Source organism: Melitaea cinxia, chromosome 13 (genome assembly GCF_905220565.1).
Source record: "Melitaea cinxia chromosome 13, ilMelCinx1.1, whole genome shotgun sequence".
Lineage (NCBI taxonomy): Eukaryota > Metazoa > Arthropoda > Insecta > Lepidoptera > Nymphalidae > Melitaea > Melitaea cinxia.
Genome location: NC_059406.1, coordinates 1195538 through 1212311, shown reverse-complemented (window position 1 = coordinate 1212311; position 16774 = coordinate 1195538). Strand labels below are relative to the sequence as shown.

The following is a 16774-nucleotide window of genomic DNA, read 5'->3' as shown; positions in this document are numbered from 1 at the left end:
TCTAAAATTATGTCTAAGTATTTGTAAATGCTTCAAAAATTTTATATTCATCACATTCAAATGCCATTTAAAGTGTTTAATTTGGACCAAATTTACAGACATTTTACAATTTTAACAGTACTAAACTTAAAATTTAATATAACATTACACTATTATACATGTCTAAATTAAGTCATATAATTAAAATAATTTGTTATCAAACAAAATTGAAGAAATTAAGAAATAAATCACAAACGGTTTTAGAACCAGGAAAAATAATTTTATTGAAAAGAAATATTTGAAAATTACTAAGTTGTTTATAAACGTCCCTATACTAGCTGACTCCTTTCTCTTCTTGGGGCCATAACACATCAGGGTGATTAAGCATATAGTATATCATATGTTTCTCACTTCCATAGGTCGAAGCCTTCGTACCGAGGCACATTTGGAACTGACTCTTTTCCAAATTCTTATCACAGTCAACAGAATGAAATTTATGCACCAGAGTCTCATCCGCTACTCTATACACTGTTAAATTCGATTTTATCAAAGTCTCGAACAATTCAACGTCCTCCAAACCCCAACCTTTTATATTTAAATCGAAACCACCGACTCTATCAAAGTCACATTTATATATGCTAAGTATGCCGAAACCGTATTGTCTAAAATAACCGAAATCGTCGTTTATCACTTTACTATATTTCAAATTAGCTAATTCCGTATCGCTTTTTATAGCACCATCATCGCTTTCAACGTATTTACCTATATCAGAGTTCATTACGAGGATTTCGTCTTTGAACTTATTGTAGTCGTCACCGTAAACAACTTCGGGGTTGTATTCACTGAACACGATTGGGAAGTACACCTGATGATATTTAACCGTGTTTATTCTTATTCTTCTAAGTGTTATGTGATTAAACATCATGTCCACATCTATGAAGAACACTAGATTATCACTCGAACAAAGTTTGATACCTTCTGTTAAAGCAGCGCCTCTTGAAAATGTAGTCGAACCCATGTAAACTATCTTTATATCTTTTCCGTAAACATCTTTATAGTGATTAATTAAGTTTTCCGAATTTGAATAATCTAATGGACTTTTACTATCTACGTATAACACGACAATAAGCGTCACAGCTTCGTCGGTTTTTAGTACGATGTCCTCATAATTCTTCATAAACCTATTGAAAATCTCGAATCTTCCAAGAAGAGGAAGAACAAAGTGTATCCGTCGATCGTAAATCGGGTATTCATATTCATCATCACTCCACTTTAAAACTTTCGGTAAATTGCTCTGTATTTTCTGCAGACTATTTTCAAATGCTTCTCTAACGTTCAGTTTGCCAATATCGAGGAAACTGTTCTGACTTTGTTCTGATTCATCAAAATCATCGTAGTCAGTTTGGTAGTTTTTACCATTCTGTTCGAGCTGCTGTAGTATTTCTGGTTCTTCGATTGGTGGCGGTTCACCCATGGGCAACTCTCGTATGTCCGTTCCTGAAATAAAAGATAGAATCTCTTTAATGTACGTAATTGCAAACTAAGTGAAATATATATTTTTTTTATTTCCTTTCCAATTCTAAAGCAAGGATTAGAGGAATAAGCAGGTATACTGATATAAGTGTAAAGATCATTATCTATCTGCATAGAGCGCAGGTACCAGGTGCAGACTCACAACAAATTTTTGTCATCTGTTTTCAAAACCATTTTAGCTCTAGAACTATTAGCGACTATTACATCTTTTGTCATCAAGACTACGTTTACCAGCACACCTGTCATTTAACAATAATCATACCAGTATAAGACTACTGCGTCCGCGTCGTCTTGCGTCCGCGGTAGCCCCGGTAGCAGCCTATGCTAATTATTTACAAATGAATCTGCATATGTGTCTATCTTCGTGTATGAGAAGGATCGGAGGTCAATCATCTTGCGGCCGCGGTAGCGCCGGTAGCGCACACGTATCATTCAACAACAGAACCCACCGGTGAAGGACTGCTGCAGGTAGGCGTGCCGGCGCACGGCGGCGGTCATCTTGCGGCCGCGGTAGCGCCGGTAGCGCACACGTATCATCTAACAACAGAACCCACCGGTGAAGGACTGCTGCAGGTAGGCGTGCCGGCGCACGGCGGCGGTCATCTTGCGGCCGCGGTAGCGCCGGTAGCGCACACGTATCATTCAACAACAGAACCCACCGGTGAAGGACTGCTGCAGGTAGGCGTGCCGGCGCACGGCGGCGGTCATCTTGCGGCCGCGGTAGCGCCGGTAGCGCACACGTATCATTCAACAACAGAACCCACCGGTGAAGGACTGCTGCAGGTAGGCGTGCCGGCGCACGGCGGCGGTCATCTTGCGGCCGCGGTAGCGCCGGTAGTGCACACGTATCATCTAACAACAGAACCCACCGGTGAAGGACTGCTGCAGGTAGGCGTGCCGGCGCACGGCGGCGGTCATCTTGCGGCCGCGGTAGCGCCGGTAGCGCACACGTATCATCTAACAACAGAACCCACCGGTGAAGGACTGCTGCAGGTAGGCGTGCCGGCGCACGGCGGCGGTCATCTTGCGGCCGCGGTAGCGCCGGTAGCGCACACGTATCATCTAACAACAGAACCCACCGGTGAAGGACTGCTGCAGGTAGGCGTGCCGGCGCACGGCGGCGGTCATCTTGCGGCCGCGGTAGCGCCGGTAGCGCACACGTATCATCTAACAACAGAACCCACCGGTGAAGGACTGCTGCAGGTAGGCGTGCCGGCGCACGGCGGCGGTCATCTTGCGGCCGCGGTAGCGCCGGTAGCGCACACGTATCATCTAACAACAGAACCCACCGGTGAAGTACTGCTGCAGGTAGGCGTGCCGGCGCACGGCGGCGGTCATCTTGCGGCCGCGGTAGCGCCGGTAGCGCACACGTATCATCTAACAACAGAACCCACCGGTGAAGGACTGCTGCAGGTAGGCGTGCCGGCGCACGGCGGCGGTCATCTTGCGGCCGCGGTAGCGCCGGTAGCGCACACGTATCATCTAACAACAGAACCCACCGGTGAAGGACTGCTGCAGGTAGGCGTGCCGGCGCACGGCGGCGGTCATCTTGCGGCCGCGGTAGCGCCGGTAGCGCACACGTATCATCTAACAACAGAACCCACCGGTGAAGGACTGCTGCAGGTAGGCGTGCCGGCGCACGGCGGCGGTCATCTTGCGGCCGCGGTAGCGCCGGTAGCGCACACGTATCATCTAACAACAGAACCCACCGGTGAAGGACTGCTGCAGGTAGGCGTGCCGGCGCACGGCGGCGGTCATCTTGCGGCCGCGGTAGCGCCGGTAGCGCACACGTATCATCTAACAACAGAACCCACCGGTGAAGGACTGCTGCAGGTAGGCGTGCCGGCGCACGGCGGCGGTCATCTTGCGGCCGCGGTAGCGCCGGTAGCGCACACGTATCATCTAACAACAGAACCCACCGGTGAAGGACTGCTGCAGGTAGGCGTGCCGGCGCACGGCGGCGGTCATCTTGCGGCCGCGGTAGCGCCGGTAGCGCACACGTATCATCTAACAACAGAACCCACCGGTGAAGGACTGCTGCAGGTAGGCGTGCCGGCGCACGGCGGCGGTCATCTTGCGGCCGCGGTAGCGCCGGTAGCGCACACGTATCACCTAACAACAGAACCCACCGGTGAAGGACTGCTGCAGGTAGGCGTGCCGGCGCACGGCGGCGGTCATCTTGCGGCCGCGGTAGCGCCGGTAGCGCACACGTATCATCTAACAACAGAACCCACCGGTGAAGGACTGCTGCAGGTAGGCGTGCCGGCGCACGGCGGCGGTCATCTTGCGGCCGCGGTAGCGCCGGTAGCGCACACGTATCATCTAACAACAGAACCCACCGGTGAAGGACTGCTGCAGGTAGGCGTGCCGGCGCACGGCGGCGGTCATCTTGCGGCCGCGGTAGCGCCGGTAGCGCACACGTATCATCTAACAACAGAACCCACCGGTGAAGGACTGCTGCAGGTAGGCGTGCCGGCGCACGGCGGCGGTCATCTTGCGGCCGCGGTAGCGCCGGTAGCGCACACGTATCATCTAACAACAGAACCCACCGGTGAAGGACTGCTGCAGGTAGGCGTGCCGGCGCACGGCGGCGGTCATCTTGCGGCCGCGGTAGCGCCGGTAGCGCACACGTATCATCTAACAACAGAACCCACCGGTGAAGGACTGCTGCAGGTAGGCGTGCCGGCGCACGGCGGCGGTCATCTTGCGGCCGCGGTAGCGCCGGTAGCGCACACGTATCATCTAACAACAGAACCCACCGGTGAAGGACTGCTGCAGGTAGGCGTGCCGGCGCACGGCGGCGGTCATCTTGCGGCCGCGGTAGCGCCGGTAGCGCACACGTATCATCTAACAACAGAACCCACCGGTGAAGTACTGCTGCAGGTAGGCGTGCCGGCGCACGGCGGCGGTCATCTTGCGGCCGCGGTAGCGCCGGTAGCGCACACGTATCATCTAACAACAGAACCCACCGGTGAAGGACTGCTGCAGGTAGGCGTGCCGGCGCACGGCGGCGGTCATCTTGCGGCCGCGGTAGCGCCGGTAGCGCACACGTATCATCTAACAACAGAACCCACCGGTGAAGGACTGCTGCAGGTAGGCGTGCCGGCGCACGGCGGCGGTCATCTTGCGGCCGCGGTAGCGCCGGTAGCGCACACGTATCATCTAACAACAGAACCCACCGGTGAAGGACTGCTGCAGGTAGGCGTGCCGGCGCACGGCGGCGGTCATCTTGCGGCCGCGGTAGCGCCGGTAGCGCACACGTATCATCTAACAACAGAACCCACCGGTGAAGGACTGCTGCAGGTAGGCGTGCCGGCGCACGGCGGCGGTCATCTTGCGGCCGCGGTAGCGCCGGTAGCGCACACGTATCATCTAACAACAGAACCCACCGGTGAAGGACTGCTGCAGGTAGGCGTGCCGGCGCACGGCGGCGGTCATCTTGCGGCCGCGGTAGCGCCGGTAGCGCACACGTATCATCTAACAACAGAACCCACCGGTGAAGGACTGCTGCAGGTAGGCGTGCCGGCGCACGGCGGCGGTCATCTTGCGGCCGCGGTAGCGCCGGTAGCGCACACGTATCATCTAACAACAGAACCCACCGGTGAAGGACTGCTGCAGGTAGGCGTGCCGGCGCACGGCGGCGGTCATCTTGCGGCCGCGGTAGCGCCGGTAGCGCACACGTATCATCTAACAACAGAACCCACCGGTGAAGGACTGCTGCAGGTAGGCGTGCCGGCGCACGGCGGCGGTCATCTTGCGGCCGCGGTAGCGCCGGTAGCGCACACGTATCATCTAACAACAGAACCCACCGGTGAAGGACTGCTGCAGGTAGGCGTGCCGGCGCACGGCGGCGGTCATCTTGCGGCCGCGGTAGCGCCGGTAGCGCACACGTATCATCTAACAACAGAACCCACCGGTGAAGGACTGCTGCAGGTAGGCGTGCCGGCGCACGGCGGCGGTCATCTTGCGGCCGCGGTAGCGCCGGTAGCGCACACGTATCATCTAACAACAGAACCCACCGGTGAAGGACTGCTGCAGGTAGGCGTGCCGGCGCACGGCGGCGGTCATCTTGCGGCCGCGGTAGCGCCGGTAGCGCACACGTATCATCTAACAACAGAACCCACCGGTGAAGGACTGCTGCAGGTAGGCGTGCCGGCGCACGGCGGCGGTCATCTTGCGGCCGCGGTAGCGCCGGTAGCGCACACGTATCATCTAACAACAGAACCCACCGGTGAAGGACTGCTGCAGGTAGGCGTGCCGGCGCACGGCGGCGGTCATCTTGCGGCCGCGGTAGCGCCGGTAGCGCACACGTATCATCTAACAACAGAACCCACCGGTGAAGTACTGCTGCAGGTAGGCGTGCCGGCGCACGGCGGCGGTCATCTTGCGGCCGCGGTAGCGCCGGTAGCGCACACGTATCATCTAACAACAGAACCCACCGGTGAAGGACTGCTGCAGGTAGGCGTGCCGGCGCACGGCGGCGGTCATCTTGCGGCCGCGGTAGCGCCGGTAGCGCACACGTATCATCTAACAACAGAACCCACCGGTGAAGGACTGCTGCAGGTAGGCGTGCCGGCGCACGGCGGCGGTCATCTTGCGGCCGCGGTAGCGCCGGTAGCGCACACGTATCATCTAACAACAGAACCCACCGGTGAAGGACTGCTGCAGGTAGGCGTGCCGGCGCACGGCGGCGGTCATCTTGCGGCCGCGGTAGCGCCGGTAGCGCAGCAGCAGGTCGAGCACGTGGTCGGCGCCGTGCAGCGGCTGCAGGCGCGTGTAGCCGTACAGCAGCTCGTTGAAGTCGATCACCCGCCCGCGTTGACGCGACGGCGCGTTTATTATCTCCATCACCTAATTTAAGACGATTTTACAATTGTCAGGAAACAAATTTAACGTTTAAGTTCATTATCTCCATTACCTAATTGAAATAAGGATTTTACAATTTTTCAAAAAGTTCTTGAATATTCTTTTCTAATCTATTTACATTCCGAATTGGTGGTAGCTTCACATAAATCAATTATCAAAGACTAATAATTAATTATAATTTGTAAAATTTTCAATCGCGATTTGCTTTTGAAGCCAATTTCTTTTTTGTCTTTGAAAGCGAACAGTTACTGTATATAAGTGTATAATCTATGGTTACTATCAAAGTATATAAAAATGTGACGTCAAGATAATTCAGATTAACTTGTACAAAAATTTTAATGATTTCTGGATAACGTCAACTTCAAGTGACATATTAAACTGTTATCCTTTCGGTTGTGACAGATATGTCACAATATTTCGTGATTGTAAAAACTGACATATTTACATATAATTTATCTAAGCATGAGACATAAATAAAAATAATATTTTACGGACCTGTCAAGTAAATATAAAAATGCTATTTTTTTTTAATATATTCCTTTATAACAACTAGGGCGACAAACAAGCGTACAATCCATCTAATAGTATATACGGATACCGTAGCCTAGCCTAGCTAGAATTTATTTTACATCATTACACCTTTAACCCATTCCAGGAGCTCTGGCTGCTCACCACAAAAACACAAGACTACTTGACAGTAGTATTATTAGGCTTTGTTTTATCAAATATTTCGATAAAAGAAATTCCAAAGACTAAATTGATCTGACTAACCTCCCGTATGACGTCATCGAGGGCTTCTTTGAGCGGAGTCTCTATTTTCCTCTTAGGGTTAGAGTGACTGACGGAGTAAATAGACTTGCTGACAAAATCGAAGGGTATGATGTCCTCCACTGTGTCCGGTTTATATCTGTTGAAATCTATTGGAGCGCCTGAAAATAAAAAATTGCAACTAATATGAGGCCTTTGAAAATGTCACCTATACAAGTAAATTACAAATGGGATACAATTACAAGATTTATAGTCACTTAAAGCTTGGTGGGTAAATTTTATGTATTAGACAGTTTACTATATATTGTCAATTAAAATTTTGGTGCATATAAAAATAAAAAACACCGGCCAAGTTCGAGCCGGACTCACGCACCGCGGGTTCCGTAGAAACAAAGTAATTAAAAATATTTTTATTATATGATGTAACTAGAAATTTATTCTTTTCGCGATTTTTCCTTTATCTGTGCTATATGACGTTGCTTCGTACCAAATTTCAAGATTCTGAGTTCACAGGAAGTAGCCTGTAGGTTTTGATTCCCTTGCGAGTGTCAACATTTGCAGCATAAACGGCTGTATCTTTTGATTGCGTTGACTTAGAAGGAACCACGGAATACCGGATAAGGAACAGTAGACTTAAGTATTTGATATGAATTTCAGCTTGATACATCCACGCGTTCCTGACAAAACGGGTCTTGACAGACGGACAACAAAGTGATCCTATATAAGGCTTCCGTTTTTTCCTTTTGAGGTACAGAACCCAAAAAATGTTAAAAATTTAGAATCCTATCTTCTTATTTTTTCAGTAATTTAAATATCACACTTTGACTTACAATACATGATACTTATATATATTGCAGATACCACTCTACTACACAAGTATAATCCAAGAATCTAAACGAAAGTCTCTCACAGACTGTTAACTTTTCTCAGAATCCTGATTATCATGAGACCACCATTAAACCCATAAAAGCTGTTCTCTTTTATCAATTAAAGTAATCAGTTTTTATTGCGGTAGACCCGAGATGTGAGTAAATTCTTACAGTTCGCAGAAAATTGCCGTGAAGATGATAATGCACCTACGTTATACAAGGTGGGCGGGTGCGACGGGACATCAATTTCTATTTTTAGCATTTTTTTTATATCACTAGTTCGGCAAACAAGCGTACGGCTCACCTGATGGTAAGAAATTACCGTAGCTTATAGACGCCTGCAACACCAGAAGCATCGCAAGTGCGTTGCCGACCCAATCCCCAAACCCCACCCCCCATGAGCTCTGGTCACCTTACTCATCAACAGGAACACAATACTGCTTGAAAGCAGAATTATTTAGCTGTGATCATCTGTAAGGTCGAGGTACTTCCCCAGTCGGGCTGCTATATATTTTGAGCAAGAAATTCCTGCTGTGCCCTACCTCAGTAAATTTTCAGCCAAATACCTGATAACGTTCATTACTGCCAATAGAAAAAAAAATGTCTTTGCTCTTTAATATCGGATCCTTTTCCTATATGAAAAAATGGGCTGCGGCAGCAATATGCCATTTACATACAATTTTAGTTCATCGTATTTATGCGATATCTGGAAAAAGAAACTAGACTTGTACACAAGTTCTTTTCAATATTTACCTAATATTTTGTTATTTCCTAAATATCCAGGCTCTCCCATCTTCAGAGGGAAGAGCGGTACATCACCAGGTAATACATAGTTGGCTACGTCATCGTGATCGACACCTAATTCGTGGACTGATGACGCGATGTCTCTGTGCAGGTCTAGGGACTGCTCTCTGAGGTCTTGGATGTGAAGATTCTGAAATTTTATAAAATATTATGATGAATTTGGGTATTTTTTCCATTTTTATAAGAAAATATACTTTAACATTTAACTCTTAAGATCAGAGTTGATTTATACGAGAAGCGATTACCGTAGCTTATAGACGTCTGCAACACCAGACCCTATCCCCAATTTCCCCAAAGGCTTTGGTCTCCTTACTCACCAACAGGAACACAACACTGATTGAAAACAGTATCATTTAGCTTTGATCTTGTGCAAAATTGTATTTTTTTATTACAATATGATTGAGATTACTTCCAAACAAAAAAAAACTAATTCACAACCACAACACAAGATAGGTTGTCGAAACAATAATCATATAAATACGCATTTTATACAGTCGAATTGACACTCTCTCCATCGAAATTATAATAATTTGTGGAAATACTTATATTTGTTGATATAATATGATGTTACTCGTATATTATGTAATTACGTTATAGCCTTTTCACGTCATTCATTTCGTATCCGGTGTGTGTGCGTACATAATACGTTCAATGCACTGTATTTATCTCTTCCCACTGTCGAGTGCAGGACAACTCGAGCTCTACGAATACTAATCCTCGTATCCGATAATTACGATATCTTTATATGTTGACAGACAAACATATTTATTTAATACCAGCGGACCCGGCAGACGTTGTCCTGCCCGGAAAACAGCAACCAAATTTGATAACTTACATACCGATAACAGCGCCACCTACCGGGTCCAATTGAAATAAAAACTACCATATCTTCCAAGTCAGACAAAATTACAGGTGCATACAAAACTTGATGAGAATTGGTTCAGTAGTTTCGGAGTTACATACCAATAGCAGCGCCACCTACCAGGTCCGATTGAGATAAAAACTACCCTATCTCCCAGGTTGGACCAAAATTATAGATGCGAACAAAATTTGATAAAAATCGATTCAGTAGTTTCGGAGTTACATACCAATAGCAGCGCCACCTATCGGGTCCAATTGAGATAAAAACTACCCTATCTCCCAAGTTGGACCAAATTACAGATGGTTAAAAAATTTGATAAAAATTGGTTCAATAGTTTCAGAGTTATATACATTTAAAATTGTCATTGTGAACGCCCACCGTCGTAATCCTTATTGGGGATGAGTTATCCTAAAATCTGTTCATTGATCATTTCTACATCACATATAGGAGATTCGTAGCAAATTTGGAATCGATGGGAGCTATAGCTTAAAAACGGGAATTTTCCATTGTCCACAAGAATATAAAAAGTAATGTGAAATAGCTAGTTAATACCATTTTTACTGTATGTAAATTAAAATAAAATGCGGTCTTCGATTAAGATCAATTTAATCATTAATAACTTACGTAAAATGTGCCCTAATATATTATTTAACATGAACCTTATTGAATAGCAATAAAGTTCAAATTGACTCTATATTTTAGTTAGAAAACGTTTTTGTGGGAAAAGAAAAGGCATGTTTTTAGGGTTTTCCTGGAAATTATTCGAATTTTTCTCGCCGTAAAAACCATTCTTGGACTTCAATGAACATTTAAAAGAAAGAAATGGTAAAATTAGTCTAGGCGTTGTTGAGTTATGCGCTTACCAACACATTTTGCGATTCATTTTTATATATAAGAGAAGATATATATAGTTATTATATATTTAGTTCAAATTGACTTTTAAGTATTATCACAAATCTTTTGTATGGGAGTATAGAAAAGTGTTGTTTTTAGACTTTTTCAGGAAATTTAATTTTTTTTTTTTTAGAAATTTTCTCTCCGTAAGAACCATCCTCGTACTTCAAGGAACATTTTAAAAAAAGAATTAGCGAAATCGGTCCAACCGTTCTCGAGTTTTGCGCTTAGCAACACATTTTGCGATTCATTTTTATATATAAAGATATTGACTTCTCACTAACCGCGACTTCAGCCTTTTTTTAATATAAAATGATTAAACACAAAAATATTAGTTGTTATGAATTGATAATAATAGTAATAACTGTGTAGCATATAGGTACTTACTCTAATACTTTCAAGGGAAAGTTAGAATAAAAAAACTTAGTATTCTCAGAAACTAATTAAGGATTAACTGTTCCGGTAAAAATGATAACTAAACCTAATAATACTACTATAAAGCTTTTAAACCATAATTGTATTTGCTCGCAAACGAAAAAAACCGACTTCAATTACATCGACAAGTAATACAACGTAGGGAGACGAAAATATAAATAGTAAAGAGTAAAAAGAAGTAAGGGTAAGTAAGAAGTAAATACGCATTATCAAAGATTACTCAAAAAGTTGTAATCAGATCTCGATGACATTTGAATATGACCACACGATAAACATCAGCTTTCGATTAAATTAAAAATCATCAAAATCGGTACACCCAGTAAAAAGTTATGCGATATAATACAATGTAGGTCGACGAAAAAATAGTCAAGTAAAAACGCATTATTAAATATAACTCGAAAAGTTGTTGTTATATCTCAAATAAATTTAAGTGGGACCAAATAACACACACCACCTTTCGATTAAAAAAATGTCAAAATATGTCCACCCAGTCAAAAGTTTTGAAGTAACATATATATAAAAAATACAGTCGAATTGAGAACCTCCTCCTTTTTGGAAGTCGGTTAAAAATAGGTCAATTTTTATATTGATAGTTTAATTTTTTTTAGCTTCTTTCTTATAAACTACTTTCTTATATTCTACTTACTAAACACGCAGTTCCATTTCATGGCGGTGAATATACACACATCATGATCCTAAGATATTATATTATGAAGTATACGATTGTGAAGTGATATATTATGAATGTAAATTTTAGCATCATTTCAGTACTTATATTAAAAAATAGCTCTCTCTTTTTACTATATGAGTATCAATTATACCTAATTATAATAAATCCGTAACAAATCCAATTCTGTACATCAATGATAATGATATTTTCAAATATTATTGGAGGACATTCCAAAAGAGGCGATATTTTTTTTGTTTATGTCGGTCTGGAATCTTGGCCGCACAACATACTAAAACAGCAATTATTTATAATGAAACTTTATTGATGCATGATCCATCAATAGTTTCATTAAAAACAATGATGAATTTAAAACTTCGAGTTACAACACTGGATTCATACTGAAACTTCCCTTGAGAAAATCAAAATTAAAATCAAAAGTAACTTTATTCAAATAGGTATCCAAAACACCTCTAAAGGGTAGTCACGGGTAGGTGGTAGTAAATAAATTATATTCCATACTCAATAGTTCTACAGAATGACAAAACTCAGACAAAAGATCAGATATTACTATATTACTATTAGTGATGTGCCGAGTCGTTGTTTTGTGGACTCGAGTCAAATCGAGTTGGATTATACGGACATATTCGAATCATGACTCGAGTTTGTGATTCGAACCTCGTACCTGTAATTCGAATTGTAGTCCGAGGTTCAAGTCCAGACTCGAGTCTGAGACTCGAGTTCAGGATTCGAATCCGGAACTTGAGTCCGAGATTCGAATCCGAGACTAAGACTCCAGGTCAAAAAAGAATGGCGAAAAAAAACATCAGATTATCGTCCAAGGTACCAGTCTTTTTTCGCCATTCTTTTATTTTTGTTCTAAAATCAGATTCGAATTCGTCGATCGAATCGTCTCAAATCCTGTACTCGAGTGTTGATTCGAATCCTGGACTCAAGTCTAGCGTACTCGAATCAAATAAATTAGTACTCGAGTATACGAGTCCAAATCAGGAATCGAGTCTGACTCAAGCCAAGTCTTACTCGGCACATCGCTATAATTACTATGAATCGACTTGGTAATATTTGTAAGGTTTCCTAGCGCCAGCGGCATTACAGACTACACAAATGGTCTAGCTACCTATTTACAACATTTTTTTATTAGATAACTCACAAACATAACGTAGATTTTATCGTAATATAAGTAATGTAAATATTTACACAATATTTACATTTGAAAGTTAGTTAACTTTATAGAAAACAAGATAAAATAGTTAATCAATGACATAAAATACGTTTTAGTAAATCATTATAATTAAAGTCCGTTTTTATGTTACATGGAAGTAACACTAAAAATACATGGAATTGGAAGCGATTTCGCTCGAGTAGAAATCTGTACTGCAATAGCCGTATATTTTTTGAAATAAAGGTACTTTTGTGCTGCTTTAGACTATAATCTATTTCTGTGTGCAAATCCAAACGTTCTCATTTGTAAAAGGACATATATGATGTGAGAAATATTGCAAAAGACAAAACATCAAAAAAATACTTTACACCTCTTCAATAGTAAAATTATTAAACATACAACATATATTAATAGCAAAGGCAGAATTATTATAATATATTTTTTTTTAGTTTGATGAGATAACACCATACTTTGGTATAAGCAAAAACAGGTACATCCTTATTTCTCATGCATACAAACAAATGCAACCTTAAAACACGTAATTTAAAAGGCATTGTCCAGAAACACTCACTCACAGATGTACTCGTAGACAGTAATGTAATCGCATTTTAAGCGCAGGACACTCGGGGTATGTTATTGAAGTTTATGTTTTCCTAGTAATGTTGTGTCGATGCAAGTATGGCTGTAACATATTTCCTGCTCAAAATATGGAGCAGCCCGACTGGGGTAGTTGACCTTACAGAATATCTAATACTGTTTTCAAGAAGTATTGTGTTGCTGTCGGTAAGGTGACCAGAACTCTTGGTGGGAATTGAGGATAGGGTCGGCAACGCGCTAGCGATGCTTCTGGTGTTGCAGCCGTCGATATAAAAAAATCTTTTTATAGTGAAAATTAAGTTACAGTTAGTTATTTTTTTGTGCTGGCTTAACGCTATAAATATTCTCTGTCACACAACCTTAGGGTTAGGATATAAACTTGAGTAGTAGAATAGTAGTAGTAGTAGAGAGGAGTAGAATATTTATAGGTGTTTTAAAATAACCCTTCCTTTGAAGTTAAGTAAAAAGAAAATTTATAAATTAATTATTGTAACCTTGACTAGTATAATATACCATTTTACAGATATAGTGATCAGTGAGAAAGTAGGCTGCAAAAGTTCCCGATGTGCCTCTCCGGAGGGCGTCAATAAATTCATACAATATCATAAGTGTAGAAACGAGAAATATCTTGAAAGACCCAACTCTTACCAAAGGATATATCAATAAAGATTCCCTTTCACTTTTAGCGTTTCCACCTCTGAACCAGCTCGTACCGGTTCGGTGCAGTTAATTTAAACATCTTCAACAATAACTAAATGTGTTCATGTTTACATTATGTACTAAGAAATAACATCCCATATTTTGCACGAGACAGGATATAACGTCACTATAGCGCTGAAATATATGCAGAAATTAATAGTCTAGTCTTGTTCTAGTTTTATGATTTATGGTGAACTGTGTTTATACATGTTATATGTAATTAAAAAGCGTGTACACATGACTTCATTACAATGACCGTAGTTCTCAGTGTAGTTGAATCTTGGGACTGGATATTACATTTTTAATCTAAATAAACAAACGCTTCACACTCAACGGCCACCAGTAAGATTTTCTCCTGTGTTGGGGGTCCGGAAACACACACAATACACATGCATAAACGCCCAGACCATGACAAACATCTACGAGTATATGGCAATACAAATATCTGTCGTGAACGAGGATCGAACTCGCGACCGCCAACGCAACAGTCAGTACTGTGACCGCTGCGCCAACGCGTCATAATCTTCTTTTATTTCTTCATCAATAATATCACTTAGGTATTTATAAATGTAGTTTCTTGATTCAGTTAATAATTTTAAATTAAATAAAAAGGCAGAGAATTGTTAGTTTATATTAACTTGCGGTAGCGGTTGCGATTATTATATCGAAATTTAACTCAGATAAGTAAAAAAAATACAAAGAACAATTCTTGCACGTATAGTCTCTTTTATTTGTATGTTCATCGACCGATTTAAAAAGGTTCTCGATTTAATGTATGTTATCTCAGAACTTTTACTGGGTAATTTAATGTATGTTATCTCAGAACTTTTACTGGGTAACTTAATGTATGTTATCTCGGAACTTTTACTGAGTTATTTAATGTATGTTATCTCAGAACTTTTACTGGGTAACTTAATATATGTTATCTCAGAACTTTTACTGGGTAATTTAATGTATGTTATCTCAGAACTTTTACTGGGTAATTTAATGTATGTTATCACAGAACTTTTACTGGGTAACTTAATATATGTTATCTCAGAACTTTTACTGGGTAACTTAATGTATGTTATCTCAGAACTTTTACTGGGTAACTTAATGTATGTTATTTAAGAACTTTTACTGAGTTATTTAATGTATGTTATCTCAGAACTTTTACTGGGTAACTTAATGTATGTTATCTCAGAACTTTTACTGGGTAATTTAATGTATGTTATCTCAGAACTTTTACTGGGTAACTTAATGTATGTTATTTAAGAACTTTTACTGAGTTATTTAATGTATGTTATCTCAGAACTTTTACTGGGTAACTTAATGTATGTTATCTCAGAACTTTTACTGGGTAATTTAATATATGTTATCTCAGAACTTTTACTGGGTAATTTAATGTATGTTATCTCAGAACTTTTACTGGGTAATTTAATGTATGTTATCTCAGAAGTTTTAGTGGATACCTGATTTCGATGATTCTATTTTTAATCAAAAGTTGGTGCTCGTAATGTGGTATCATTTAAATTTGATTGAGGTCTGACTAGTACTTTTTGAGTTATATCTAATAATGCGTATTTACTTGAACATTTTTTCTTCGAGCTACGTGATATTATACCACATAAATTTTCACTAGGAATACCGATTTTAATGTTTCTTGTTGTAATAGAAGCAGATAATGCGTATTTACTTAACTATTTTCTCGTCAACCTGCGTTGTATTATTTGTCGATGTAATAGAAGTCGGTTTTGTTTCTTTAATAATAATAATAATATTTTGTAAAAATTTCAAATGTCTACTATACAGAATAGAGTAATAGAATAAACTTTATTGCACGCCACTCAGAAAAAAAATTGCAAAAACAGTAAGTTACACATAAAGATAGTAATGTACAAAGGCGGTCTTATCACTTATAGTAGCGATCTCTTCCAGACAACCTTTAGAAATAGGGAAATATGCATTGAAAAGGTAGGTGCAGCAGCGCAATTATCTCTATAATTTGTAAATAAAACATATAGTTACCAACAGTTACAAAGGTTTATTAAAGCAATGCTCACACAAATGGGGAAATTTCGTATATTAATATTATTTTATTTTGGCCTCACTGGATTTTTTTATATTCTTTTTTTTTCAATTAACATAATACAACCTACAATAAAAAGCCAAACATTTACTTTTTCGACCAAGGTTTTACTAAAATCGTGTCAATGAAATGAGGTTGTAGTTGAATGATGTATAGCTTGTCATAGTATTGTTGCTAAGATTGTCAGTTTATAATCCATCTCACAGATAAGTGTCGAAAAATTGTTAACCGCGTCTCAATTTTGTAATTCTTGTGTTAGGCAGACATCAGATTATTTGCAATATTTTCAATTTCAAAGGACGTTCAACTTTTTTTTTAAATGTGGCAATATATTATAATAATTATTCTTCTCCTGGAAGGAGAAAGATACCTTTACCAGTAGAAGGATGTTACAGGCCGAATCGGTGGTAACTTTACTTTTACTAACCGACTTCAAAAAAGGAGGAGGTTACTCAATTCGACCGTATATAATTATGTATTTTATTTTATGTACGTTCGGGGATAACTCCGTCGTTTATGAACCGATTTTGACAATTCTTATTTCGTTGGA

General features: G+C 41.7%; 1 protein-coding gene across 1 annotated transcript in view; it reads right to left on the bottom strand.

Annotated features, from left to right (window-relative positions):
• Positions 1-237: 237 nt before the first annotated feature.
• LOC123658996 (chondroitin sulfate synthase 1) overlaps positions 238-16774 on the bottom strand; it is a 76271-nt gene continuing 59734 nt past the window's right edge. The window contains exons 3-6 of the mRNA XM_045594279.1: positions 8769-8949; positions 7150-7307; positions 6162-6363; positions 238-1476 (exon numbers count right to left, since the gene is read on the bottom strand). Of these exons, the coding sequence (XP_045450235.1) occupies positions 314-1476; positions 6162-6363; positions 7150-7307; positions 8769-8949 (1704 nt within the window). The 3' untranslated portion in view covers positions 238-313. The remainder of the gene's footprint in view (positions 1477-6161; positions 6364-7149; positions 7308-8768; positions 8950-16774) is intronic.